At 48.1% G+C, this 14,259-nt stretch overlaps 1 protein-coding gene across 1 annotated transcript in view; it reads right to left on the bottom strand.

Moving 5' to 3' along the window:
* The window catches only part of Stab2 (stabilin 2), a 154,639-nt gene that overhangs the window by 38,207 nt on the left and 102,173 nt on the right, over positions 1–14,259 (bottom strand). Inside the window, exons 42-45 of the mRNA XM_026398214.2 lie at positions 13,578–13,703; positions 11,040–11,113; positions 9,220–9,291; positions 1,083–1,202 (exon numbers count right to left, since the gene is read on the bottom strand). Coding sequence (XP_026253999.2) covers positions 1,083–1,202; positions 9,220–9,291; positions 11,040–11,113; positions 13,578–13,703 — 392 coding nt within the window. The remainder of the gene's footprint in view (positions 1–1,082; positions 1,203–9,219; positions 9,292–11,039; positions 11,114–13,577; positions 13,704–14,259) is intronic.

The following is a 14,259-nucleotide window of genomic DNA, read 5'->3' on the forward strand; positions in this document are numbered from 1 at the left end:
GTGACTCACATACAGAAATAACACAGAGTTGTTGTGGGATGATTTTTCTCAGGTTGCAAGTATCCGCTATCCCCTCTGCTGGGAACCTGTGCCAATGGCTCTCTTTGGAGCCTCTTATGTGGGCTTACAGCTGAAGTTCAGAATGACCATATGGACACACTGTTGTCCCCAAACCTTTCTAAAATCAATGTCTGATTTGTCAAAGGAATATTCAACCATTTCCAAAAAGCAACTGAACTTTGAGAAAAATTTAAAAATAATGCTCATATATTTACAAAAATGTTTCAAATATAGTTGAAATATTTAAAAACATCAGTTAAACATTTATGGCAGACTTGGCTTCTCAATTTGCATGAATGTTTGTTTGATCAGCCAGGTAGAAGCCAGCATGTATGGTCCTGTCTCATTCTCTAGGTCTGGTACAGGTGCATGGGTGGGGACACACAAAGAAACACACAGAGCCATCCATGTCATGGTGACCCTTTTGAGTTACCATGCTGTGTCTCGTGTGCACATCATTGTATTTAATTCTTATAACAACTGGAAAGCGCTGGTACCATCATTATTTCCTTTTATCTTTGATACACAAAAGTGATACACTATGCTCAGAGTTGCAATGTTGCTATCCTGCAGATGTGAATTCAGACCCAGGTTTTTGGCTCCAGAACTGTTGGCTAATCTTAACCAGCACCGTGCTCTTTCCCAGGTCAAGTGAATTGGAGGTAGACTCAACTTTTTTCATTGCCAAGTTACATATATAAAAAAAACCCTGTCACATTTTTTTCTTTTGGTACCTGGGACTGAATTCAGGGGCACTTAGGCACTGAATCACATCCCCAGCCCTATTTTGTGCTGAGTTGCTTAGCACCTCGCTGTTGCTGAGGCTGGCTTTGAATTTGAGATCCTGCTGCCTTAGCCTCCCAAGCTGCTGGGATTACAGGTGTGCACCACTGTGCTGGGCTCCTGTCACATTTTCATAGAGCTTTCCATTTTACAAAACTCTTGCACCTCCCTGTGCAGCCTGGGTTCTCAGCATACCCAGGGAAGTAGAGTTTACTTTGTGGAGACATGTCTTGTGTTACCTGGTAGATGTTACCACGGCAGGTAAATCCATCCCCGGTGTAGTTCTCCTTGCAGGTACACGTCCTTTCATCTTTTGCAGTGTGATTGCAGATGGCAAAGGGACTACAGCCACCATTATTCTGTTGGAATTACCGAGGTGTGGGGAATAGGGTCGGTGAGTTTGCCAACTTTGCCAAGCAATTGTGTGTTGAAATTTATTTTTTGAGGACTGAGGTGTAGCTCAGCATAGAGGGTTTGCTTTGTATGTCTGAGGCCCTGGGTTGTATCCCCAACACACACACACACACACACACACACACCACATTTTTTTTTCTTATTCTTTAACTTAGATGATTTGGCATTATTTGTCTTTTCTTGAACTTGTTTTTCAATTCTTTATGGAAGTCAAGGCCATCTTATTCACTTGGCCTTGTATCCCAAAATAGCAGGTCCATCTGAGCAGATCTTCAGCCTTCCGAAGATAAACCCAGAGTTGTCAAATCGGAAATTTCTCAGCCCCTGGGGATTAGTGGGAAAGACACCAATCTTGTTTGACAATTCCTATCTTTAAGCTACACTCTGATTTGGTCATAGAAAAGGTGCCAGCCACCACACAGAAGGCAGCAAATACAAAATGGAGCACATTGCCCCTGCCCCCAAGGAGCCCATAAGCTGTGGAAGTCGAGACAGGAGCTCAAACAGAGGCACAGGCAAGCCCGCATCCATGGGAACACCAGCCAGGGCTCTGCACCAGGAGCGACCTCTTCAAATGGGGAAGGAAAATTGCAAAGCCCAGGGAGAAAAATCCGATGATGAGCAGGGAAGGAAGTCAGCAGAGTGCTGTAAATCCTCCTTCCCACCCACACTCTTTCCAGAAGAATTGTGGAGTACAACACTCTGGCCCAGGAGGGACTGACCAGCCCAGAACTTGTCCCAAGCTGACTCAGCCCAGCACACTGTTTAAGAAGCTGACCACCAGGGTCTTCAACCATCTCCCAGCTAAATATGCTGGACTTCAACTGTCCCAACTCCCAGCACACTCAAGACCACCAGGTGAGCCCCCTCTGGTCCCACACTCCTATCAACTCCAGATCTCAGGCAACTCCAGGTTGGTTCTCACCATGTGGTACTGACTTTACCATCACCCCCTCTGATGCCTCCTCTGACCCACAGGGCCTTCCCCCTGTATCCTGCGCTGGTACTGACTTTACCATCACCTCCTCTGCATCCTGCGCTGGTACTGATTTCACCATCACCTCCTCTGCATCCTGCGCTGGTACTGACTTTACCATCACCTCCTCTGCATCCTGCGCTGGTACTGACTTTACCATCACCTCCTCTGCATCCTGCGCTGGTACTGATTTCACCATCACCTCCTCTGCATCCTGCACTGGTACTGACTTTACCATCACCTCCTCTGCATCCTGTGCTGGTACTGATTTCACCATCACCTCTTCTGATGCCTGCATCCTGCGCTGGTACTAACTTTACCATCACCTCCTCTGCATCCTGCGCTGGTACTGACTTTACCATCACCTCCTCTGCATCCTGCGCTGATACTGACTTTACCATCACCTCCTCTGCATCCTGCGCTGGTACTGATTTTACCATCACCTCTTCTGATGCCTGCATCCTGCGCTGGTACTGACTTTACCTTCACCTCCTCTGACGCCTCCTCTGACCCACAGGGCCTCCCTCCTTTGAGTTTTCTTCTTCCTACTTCCCACCTGCCCCTTGGGTCACTTGGCCCCCAGCCCAGCTGGCAAGGAGGAACACATGGCCCCTTCATCACTCTCTCTTCCTCTGTCACAGTGGCTTGGCCAACCCATGGGCCATCTGGGCCTGTCTCTGCTCTGGTTCTGCGCAGTCTGGCGGGGCCCTGCCTGAGAGTCACCCGTGGTGTTGTCTGGGCTCCCCTTTCCAGCTCCGTGCACCCAACATCTATGCTTTTCCAGTACATTTAACTTCCCTCTCTCTGGAGACGCCACTTCACCCCTCACTGCTCCGCTCATTCTCAGTTGATGAGCTGGACTCAGACCTACAGAGAAGACGGACAGGTGGACAAGAACCACCTCCTTCTCCAGCCCTGAGCCCACCATCTGCGTGGGCCCCAACTCCCAGACCGCATCCTCCTCTTTTAATCAACTCACTAGCAACCAGCTACCAATTAACTAAGTGACTGGACAGTTCATGGACTCACTGACTCACTGGCTAGCTAGGCAGCTAGGTGGCCAACTAATGCAGCATCACTACCCGGCTCCCTCCCGACCTCCCTCTCCCATCCGTGAGCTGTGAGCTGTCCTTCTGGGATTACCTGCTTCTTCCCTTCCCTAGGAGTTTCCTCTTCCAGGGGATCATACTCACCAGCTCAAAAACATGCCTTAATATTATTCATCTTCAACAAACCCAAACTTCCTTTTTTTTTTTTTTTAGAACCCAGTGGGTGGTGGCAGCTGAGGTTCTAGACAAAAAAGACTGACAGTGATTTAATGAGTCTTGTCATTGAATGTCAGGTACGGGGGATTCGTTGTATGAGCTGCTTTAATTTCATGTACGTTTGACAATTTCCAGAGCAAAATGGTAAAAAATAAACAGCCATCCCTTTCCTCCCCATCCTTCTCCATTAACCACCCCACCGATTTGCTACCCACTTATTACACAAGGTTCTTGCCAATGCGGCTTCTATTTCCACTTTCCTTGTTCCCAGTTTCCTGCCAACCTCCTTCCTAGACTCCTGGTCCCTCTGCCCCACACTTCTCCATCCCTGGTCTGGGTCTCCGGTGATTGACATCTTGGCAAAGGCAGTGGTTGGCTCTCTTCTCTCGACACACTTGACATCTCAACATCCTGCAGTCTGATCCTTCTCCCTTCTTGAAACTCTTCTGAGTCTCCGTTGACATTACAGGAGGTTGTCCTTCTATGTCACAGGCTGTTCCCTGGGGTTTTCTCTTCAGGTTCCCTTTCCTCTGCCAAATGGCTCAATATTCAGGCCCCTCTCTCTGCCTTCTGACTTCTCTAATTATCCAGCCAAGAAGTGCCCTGGGCTTAAGTCCCATCTCTGTGTCTATGATCCCCGATTTATATGTCCATCCTGACCTCTTTCCATGCCTCCAGAGTTACACACCTGGGTAGCCGGGGAGACAAAGCAACTCAACTCAACAAACAAAACAGACCTGGTGATATTTAAATCCAAGTGCTGTCCTCTCTAAGCCATCCCTGCCTCTGTAGGTGGAATGAGCATGTCTCAGCGAAACACCTAGACAGCATCCTTAACTCCTTTTCCCCACGTTACCTATGTCCAGTGTTCTGGCAACTCATTGGCTGCCTTCAAAATGCTCCCGTCCAGTGACTTCAGTTGTCCCTCCTGCTACAAGTCCACGTTTCCTGCTCTGCTCCACCAGCCTCCTAAGTGGTCTTCTGGCCTCTGCTCTTGAACCCTGTGGTTCAGTCAGCCCAGCAGCCAGAATGGTCTCACAGGGAGGCCAATCAGGCACTGGCTCAGCCTGCAGGATCCCCGAGGACTTCCCAACCATAGCTAGAGTGACACAGAAGCTTACTACCGTGACCTACATGGTCCAAAGCAATCCAGTCCCTCTTATCACCTCTTTTGTCCCCCGTCTCCAATCCCGCTGGCCTTCTCCTCAGTACCCAGGACATGACAAGGGCGGCCTCACCCAGCACCTTTGGCCTGCTGCTCCTTCTGCTTGTAAATTCCTCCCAAAGTCTCCATGTGGCTGCTCCTTCTCTACACTCAGGAGCTAGTCACCTGTGCAGAAAGGCCCCATCTCACCACCTGCCTAAGGAGCCCTGCCCCTCCCACCCCACAGGCTCCATTCCACCACCTGCTTTGTCTCCTGCTGGGCTCTGAATGTTGGCATCCTCCCCAAATTCCTATGTTGAAATCCTAATGCCTAAGGTGGTGATGTTAGGAGAGGCCTTTTGGAGATAATTAGGTGGAGAATGCAAAGTCCCTGTGAATGGATAAAAGAACCCCAAGGAAACGCAGTCATCCCCTCCACCAAGAGCGGACAGACAAAAGACACCATCTGGCAACAAGGAAGCAGGTTCTCACCAGACACGGAATCTGCCAGGGCCTTGATCTTGGACCTACCAGCCTCCAGAACTGTAAGCAACAAATTTCTGTTATTTATAAGCTGCCCAGTTTATGGTATTTTGTTACAGTAGTGCAAACAGACTAAGACCTCTCTCTCTTGTGGAAGTTGTCACTACCTAAAATTATGTTTTAAAAGAAATACATTTATTTACACACTTAGTATTGATTTCTTCCTCCTAAATGTGAGTTCCTTAAGGAGAAGGACTTTGCTATAAGTCACTGATGTATTCCCAGTGCCTAGAATGGTACTCACTGGAGTCCCCACTGACCTAGATGTGTGTAACCCTGCAAGATTTCCCACTGGTTTCCTAGAACGACATACAGACACTGTCTTCAAAGAACTAACCATTTGTCCAGACATTGTCAAGTTGATTAATGGGCTGGGTGAAGCCCATTTATATATATATAGATATATAGCCATTTTATTTAGCCATTAAGAAAAATGAAGTTTTGTCATTTGCAGGAAAATGGATGGAACTTGAGAACATTAAGTAAAATAAACCAGACTCAGAAGGTCAAGGGTTATGTTTCCTCTTATATGAGGAAGTAGAGAGGAAAAAGGAAAAGGAAGGTGTGGGGGTGTCTCATGAAAATTGAAGGGAGATAGTAAGAAAAGGGGGCCCGGGGGAGGGAGGTGGGAAGGGAGAGTGAAAATACTGGGGACTGATAGGGGCCGGATCACATCGTTACTTTGTGTGCATGTATGAACATGTAACAACAGACCCCACCATTGTGTACCTCATAATGCACCAAAAAAATGTGGAAAATAAAAAGGAATACAGGGTTCCCGTTAGACCTGGGTTCCATGAGATCCTGGGCGAGGACTTTCATTCCCGCCAGTCTGTAGGGGGTTGAATTGTGGTTCCCCAAAAGATATATCTAAGTCCCGAGCCCCAGTACCTGTAAATGTGACCTTATTTAGAAAAGAGTCTCTATAGATGTAATTAAGGATTTTGAGATGAGGTCATCTGCGATTAACAGGATGACCTTAAAGCCACAAGGGTCCTTATGAGAGGAGAGGAGACAGACACAAGGGGAGGGCCAAGTGAAGACCGAGGCAGAGGGGTGCGGCCATAGCCAGGGGAGCCTGGAGCCACGAGAAGCTGCCAGGGGCACGCAAGGATGCTCCCCTGGAGACCCCAAAAGGAATGCATCCTGGCCGACACCCTGATTGTGGATTTTGAAATTTGGGAAAGTGAACTTCTGTACTCACTTTGTGGTCATTTGTTAACAGCAGCCCTAGGAAAATAATTGTCAGAGGGAGTCTCTGCCTTGAGAATGACAATATTGGGAATGACAATAATTCTTTCATCCAGTTGTAACTGGAATTAAGTGGAGAATGCATGGGAACCCCAGCACAGTGCCTAACCTTTGGCGACCCCAGGAATGTCAAGTTGATGTGGGACCTTAGAGACCTCCCTGATCACACCCAGGGCCCTAGATGTGGCATGCTAGGACACCAGGTTTACGGGACTTTTTATCCCTGTGGAGTGTGAGGCTGGGAGAGTTAGGCTCTGAGCAGCAGTAGCAAGCTTGTCCGGGTTCAGACTCGCTGAGTGAGCTCTCTCTGGGTTTGCACAACGTGGGGCTGGTCAAAATGCAAGTTTTTATGAATTTTTACCTACATTTCTCCAATTTTTAAATGATAGTAATTATTTTAAATGATAGGTAAGAGAATGGGCAGACGTGTTCCAGGGAGTCTGCTCCCACCAGGATGGCCAGGAGGACAGTGAGGGAAAGCCTGTCAACAGTCTGCTGCTGATGCACTGAAAGGGACCCCAGGGACACCCACAACCTTCCTAGGGAACAGGCTCCAAGCAGCAAGCCAGCCCAAAGCCTCGAGTCACATAGTCAGGGTTGGGAGGGGTCTCCATGGTTGTCCAGCTAGGTACCCACCTGTCGCTTTATTCCTGGGGTTCAATACTTTGAGTGATAAGCTGGTTACTTCTCGAAACAACACTCTATCTCTGCAGAGTTCTAATGTTTTGTTTTGAGCTGAAAGAAATTTGTTTTCTTCCCACGTCTCCCAGACCCTGGTCCTCCTCCTTGGGCTTACAGAGAACAAAATCAATGCCTCTGTCATGTGGCAGCCCTCGAGATGCCGATGGCTGCCTCCCTGTGTGCCTTAGTGGGAAGAATGGGAAGAATGGGAAGAATGGATGGTGTGTGCCTGGAGCTGGGGGAAGAGGTGCCTCCAGCCATCACCAACTCCTGCTCAATGCAAGGGGACCAGAACAGAGCTATGGGGTTGATTGATGAAGGCTTCCTGGGGAGGTGAAAACCATGCTTGGGAGAGGAATTTCCTTAACCAGAACTCACAGTATGGGGAATAAGCTAGTGGGCAGACTTGGCTCAGTGACTGTAGCTGAGCTGAGAAAATGTGTTTGACCTGTTTATAAAGAGGTCATGAAATTCATGCTCCTGGGTCCTGAGATTTCTCCAGATTTCTATGGATGAAGGAAAAAAATATATATCTGAGATAAATAATGTCCTGTTTAAGAAACTGTACTATGTTGGGCACATTCCTCTTATGATAGCAGATAGTGTAAGCTGGGAAAAAATTAAAAAAAAAAACCCCAACAACCTGGAATATTGGAATAGCAGAAACCGCGCATGTGCACACACGTTACAGAAGATGGGAGAACTGACCACTAGCTTCTCTGAGTTTTTTTTTTCTTTTTTTTTAAACCAATAGACTCTTTTCAAGAGTAGTTTTAGATTTGCAGGAAAATCAAGCAGAAAGGACCGAGCTCCCTGGAAGCCCCTCCACTCTCTCACTTTCCCACGTTATTCGCATCAGGTGCTGGAATGGCACATTCAATAGAACTGATGATAGAACTGAGGACCCTGTGCTAAGGTCCGGGTTTACACTAGAGTTCACTGTGGGGTGTGTCCTGGGAGTCTTGACAGTGTGTCACGCCACGGGTCCACCCTTACTGCAGCACGCACAGCACCGTCACTGTCCTCAAATCCTCTGTGCACCACCCCCTTCACCTCCCTCCTAGCCCCTGGTAACCGCTGAACTTTTACTGTCTCCACATTTGGCCCTTTGAAGAACAGAACATTCCAGCACTCTGCAACGTTAGTTTTCAACTGAGCTCTCCTCCTCCTCCCCATTAGGGAAGTAGAGAGTTAAAACCCAACCCACCCAGGTGACTGACACCAGCCCTCAATTGCCCCATCATCACGACGGATCAGGGACTCAGTTCAGTCTGGGAGTGAAAGCTTGTTGGTCGACCGACCCACGAGGACTTATTTAGCCAGACCTGGCTCTGGGTGCCTGTCATGTCTTCGATCTGGAATGTCCCCCAAAGCCTCAGGCATTGAAGTCTTGGTTCCCAGTACAACTGTGACCAGTGGCAGGGCTTAGGGAGGTGACTGGATCGTGAAGGTTCTGATTTCATTAGTGGATTAATCCACTGATGGAGTCATGTTCGAATGGGCTACTGGGAGGCGTGGACGCTCTAGGAGGCGGGGCTAGTTGGAGGAGGTGGGTCACTGGGGGGTGCCCAGGAAGGGCATATCTTGTCCCTGGCCCCTCCCTCTCTCTCTTTCCCTCTTCTGCTATAAACTGGGCAGTTATGCTCCCCCACATGTTGCCCTCGGTGACATTCTTTCTTGTCACAAGTCCACAGCAAGGGGACCAACGACTGGCATCTCTGACTCTGGGAGCCAGAACAAGTCTGTCCTCAGGTATTATGTCAGAGCATAGGAAGCAGGCGGACACCCTGCTGAGGCCTGCTTTTGGGAGACTGATAATCCAGTGGGCTCTGGGGCTGCATTTAGGCAAATTCCTCACCAGCTACGTTCACCTGCGTCCCCTTGGGATCCTGTGTCCAAGGGGGACAGGTTGGCAGACCTTCCCTTCTCTTCTCTCTCCCCAATGTGACAAAGGGACATGAGAGAGTTTTAAGGCCAGAAGCAGCCCTAAGGCCCTCCACGGGAGGTCCCCTCTGCATCCCCTAGAGAGTGGGCAGGAGGCGCCTCAGGCTCCGAGGCTCTGTCCCAGGCGGTGTGTGTGGGGGAGAGGGGGGCATACTCACGGTTAAGCAGATGTTGATGAGCGTGCAGGTCTTGCCATCCCCGGTGTACTTTGGCAAACAGTTACAGGCAGCCTGTCCAGGGGCAGAGGCAAAGGTGGTCATTTTAGATCAGGTCTGTCCTGGCTGGTGTGCTGGCTCTCAGACTCGAGTTCCATCCCATAATGGCAATGTTAGAGGAGCCTGCACCTGCTACCGGTGATATCCGTTCTATAGTGGTGATTCTCCTCTTCTATTTCAGCACATTCACACGCTCCACTTGGATATTGGATCTCATGCAGGGCCTGTCTTTGCTGCCAAGATGACTACTTTTTGAAAACTTTCTTACCCTACTTGGTCCCCTGCCTTCAGGTCCTCACCTCTTCTCTCTGGATGGTAGAAGGTTCACTTCGAAAGGAAGTGAGGCGACACTCTACTCCCATTATACCCACTGCTCAGACACCTCCACCCCTGCTGAGTTCAAAGGCCCCCGTGCCAGGAGGTGCTAAGAAGAGGGCTTTGCAGCCCACCCAGGTGCCATGGGAGGGGTATCCATCAAACTCAGGGGTTGGCCAGGGAAGTTGGGCAGGCTTCAAGTTGAGGGAGGGGCACTCTCTACAGGTCGTTGGGCACAGGGCCTCCAAGTCACAGGTGCTCTTCTTAGCAGTGCCCGGGCACAGGGCTACGACCCAGCCCTCTTTCCTTCACGGGCTGTGAGCTTCCAGGGTGGCCTCCCAAGGGGTAGCTTTCCTAATTCACACACCAGCCTCCTAGGTGGTGGCAGATTCCTGGTCTGATTTCTGTTAGAACTTGAACTTATCAGTGGGGACAGCCAGAGTGGGTTGTCAACATCCCTCTTCTTCTTTCTTCACGAGGGCATTCAACCCCACCTGAACCTTTACCCAGACGGCCCTCAGCTGTCCCTTTCCCAGTTAAGGCCATATTCAGTTCTCCCTTCTCTGCCTTCTAGGTCAGCAGGCCACTTACTCTACAGGCCATAAGCTTATAGGCTCCCCACCCCACGAATGGTTTAAAATAAAAACTCTACTGACCCCTAACTGTGTATAAACGCCCAATGCTGACTATTCTGATTTTTCCCATGGTGTGTACACACACACACACACACACACACACACACACACTTCTTTGAGTATATATATTTTTCTTATTTTTGAGCACTTCAGGCATTTGCTTGTTTTACCCAAAAAGAAACCTGGTCTTCAAGTCCCTGAATGGCTCAGCAAGATCTGCAGGATGTGCATTAGGGACTCTACCTTGTCATCTGATTTCAGATGTGTGACCTTTCCTCCTGGCCATGTGAGTGTTCCCCGGGTGACTGAGACTGAGGGAGGCAGAGCATGGGCCTCAGCTCCCTCCTGTGTCTCTCACACCCCGACCCCCATCCTCATCCTTGATGGGTCCTTGTATTTCCCCCACCTTCCCAACTCTGCTCCCCAGAGGGGTGCTGACCATGGGACAGATGGAGGGAGGAGTGTGCCCTTTTGCTGTGGGACATGTATATCAGAGCCTTGAGCCAAAGAAAAAGGTGTGGGATTCTGAGGATCAGAAAGCTGGAAGGAAGGGCAGCACATGGGGGAACCTTCTAGATCCTTCTGGATCATGTGGTGCTTGCAGATGTCCACTTCTTCCTGCTGGGGAAGCCCTTTCTCCTTGTCCCCTTGGTTTCCCACATTTCTCACTTCTGAAGAATGGCCTCTTGCCCTGTTACCATTTCACCTAAGCTATTTTTGCCATTAGCTCAGCAGAGGTCTGTTCTCAGCCTCTTTTTTCCTGCTTCTAAGACCCAGTTTTCCTACCAGGAAAGCGAAGGGAGGTGCGCTCACCTGGTTGGGTCCCGTCTGCGTGCACTCCGCGTTCTTGTCACAGCCACCGTTGTTCTCCAAACATGGGTTGATTTCTTTAAAACAAAAGCCAACATCTGTCGTGAGCGTGAGCCTTGCTTGCCAGGAAGGCACCCCGAGGAACTTGCTGGATGCCAGGATGGCTGACTGACCAAGAGCGGCAGTGTCACAGTGTGACTCAGCTTCTGACAATTCAGAGGCAGCAGTCACCCAGTGGGGAGGATACCAGATATGGTTTCTCAAAATCAGCTCCCCTGGGAAGGGCTAATGCCAGCAGAAGCACAGCCTGCAGGCTGTCCCTCTGTGGAGGGAACGGGAGCATTTGCAGCCAAGAACTTGAAACCACAGAATCCTGGAGTCTGACCTTACAACCATCACAACACAGATTGGTTCAGAGAAGAATCCAGCGGTTGCTGAACTTTAGAAGACATTTGACGAGGAGCAAGGTTTTTCTTGGTGCTACAGTCTCTTCTCCACTGATTGCTTATTGATAGCAAAGGGGAAGGAATAACTACACAGTGACATTTGGGCCTGGAATGCACAAACTTAGTCTCAGACAAACACCAAGCAACGACAAGATGTCAAAGAAAAAAAGGGTGGTGGACGACGTTCTTCCTAAATGTCAATGTCATAAGAGACAAACCAAGGCTGAGGAACTATCCCAGATTCCAGGGGACCAAAGAGAAGTGACAACTAAATGTAAGAACTAACCTCAGGCTGGATCCTGAACTGTGGAAAAAAATGTCAAAAAGTACATTATTGGGACAATTGACAAAATTAGAATATGAATGTAACTAGACAGAAGTATTGGTATTTAATACTTTTGTATTAAACAATCATTTTAATTTTGTCAATTAGAATATGAATCTAACTAGATAGAAGTATTAAATACCAATAAAAAAAGAAAAAAAATATCAGTAATAAGCTTAGTGAGGTTGATAACTGCTCTTATAGAGGAGACTGCACATATCCTTAGGAAATACATAATTATTAGGGATAAACGGAATATGATATATGCAGATCATTCTCTAATGGTTAAGAAATATGTATATCTAGAAAGGGAACAAATGAGAAAGCAAATGGGGTAAAATGTTAAAGGAGATAAAGAGCAGGTGGGTCTTATTTGTATTATTGTTGCAACGCTTCTTCATGAGATTTTTTTTTTCCCCAACTAAAAAGTTAAAATTCAGACAAATCACTATGGTATACCTTCACAGCAGAACTGTGTGTAGCAGTATGTATATTTTGGGGAAAATTTATTCTTTGCATAGAACACACTGTATAACATGAGACATTTTTGTTACACAGTAAAAATGTACATAGCAAAGTGGAGCAAAAAAAAAAAAGTAGAAGGTATCTGTCCTTTTTTTAAAAAAGATTTTATTTTGATTTTTTACTTATTTTGGTACCAGGGATTGAACTCAGGGGCACTTAACCACTGAACCACATCTTCAGTCCTATTTTTTTTTTTTAAATTTTATTTAGAGACAGGGCTTCACTGAGTTGCTTAGTGCCCCACTTTTTGCTGAGACTGGCTTTGAACTCGTGATCCTCCTGCCTCTGCCTCCTGAGCTGCTGGGATTACAGACGTGCACCACTGAGCGCAGGTAGTAGCTATGCTTTCTGTTTTCAGTATTGGGGATCAAATCCAGGGCTTCCTGCATGACAGGTAGGCACTTTCCCACGGAGTTACTTCCTAGCCTGAGAGAAGTTATTTCTAGAATTTTGCCTTCAAGCCTATAAGCCTTCTGAAATAATTATTCAGTAAGAAAATGCTACTTGTATGTATGTATGTATGTATGTGTATATATATATACACATATATATGAATGGAAGTTCAGCCACCTCCCTTATTTTTAATTGGAAACCGTTGGTGTCTGGACATCGCAGGCCTCCATATCCCTGTGGCCGCAGCATTTCCCACCCTTCCGCTTTCCCACTAAGGCAAACTGAACAGGGACCCCAGCAGCTGTGTGTCTGCAGAGTACAAGGCCACGTATCAGTGCCACGACCGGCCATCAATTCAGAAACTGGCAAGGGGCTATGGGGCATTAAGAAAAACACACAAATATTTACAGAGAAAAGCGAGATCAGGTGGGAAACTGAACTCCGAGAACAGCGCCATGTGGGATCTGCATGTTTATTCTATCAGTTTTATCATCAAAAGGTTATTTGTGGTTAAGTTTCTGTAATGCAGGCAGGCTGGAAGGTCACAGTGCGGACGAGCATTGTCACTATGCTCAGAATTCTCTATCCCTGGGACTCAGCTTCTGCATTTCAAGGTTTGAAACTGATAACTCTGAGCGTTAACCCGAAGTGTCCCCATACACCCGGTGTCACCATAGCAACGGGGCCACAGGCAACTGTACTTTTGCACAGGGGGATCCCAGCACAAGTGCACCACAACCACGAGGCCATCAGACAGCCCGAATCACATCACTGCTTCCCACACATCAGCCTCTCTTAGTAGGGCTCTGACTCTCACACCACTTCCACCGGATGGCTGAGGCTGATACCTACCGAGACACACGATGCCATCGCCTGTATAGCCCTCCTTGCACACACACACCCGGCTTCCGGGGGTGGTTCTTTTGCAGATGGCATTGGCAGAACATCCTCCGTTGCTGGTCTCACAGGCGTTGATGGCTGTGGAGGAGGGAGATAACACAGAAGAGGAGGGAGAGGGTAGAACATGTACTGATGCCTTTTACTTAAGTCAACGAAGAAACAGAAGAGACTTTGAAACGACTCCAGCAGGCATGGGATTAAATATGGCGAATTCCCCAAAACAGAGGGCAAGAAAAACACTCCGGCTATTTGCCCTGTCCAGCTCTTTTGCTAACGGGCGCTACATGTCCTGCTGCAGGAAACATCGGGTGACCAGGGGCATGGCACCTGGCATCCTGGGAAAATTCCTGGGGGTAAAGAGATCAGGAGGCAGTTGTTGGATGGATCATTGTTCAGCTCTGCCAGAATATGGACCCCAGGCTGCCAGGACGTGGTGCTCAAGAGCAAAGTGACATTTTAGCATTGCTGTTTTTTCTAGTGCTAAATGTGTGCTCAGGCCACCATAAGAATAAGAGCTCACCTTTCTTAGCACTTTGGAGATATGAATCTGGGTTACATTGAACAACCCAAGAGGAAGCCTCTCGTTATCCACAATTTGGAGAGAAAATAATTGGATAAAGAACAGGCAACTTTC

The sequence above is a fragment of the Urocitellus parryii genome, chromosome 5 (assembly GCF_045843805.1).
Source record: "Urocitellus parryii isolate mUroPar1 chromosome 5, mUroPar1.hap1, whole genome shotgun sequence".
NCBI lineage: Eukaryota > Metazoa > Chordata > Mammalia > Rodentia > Sciuridae > Urocitellus > Urocitellus parryii.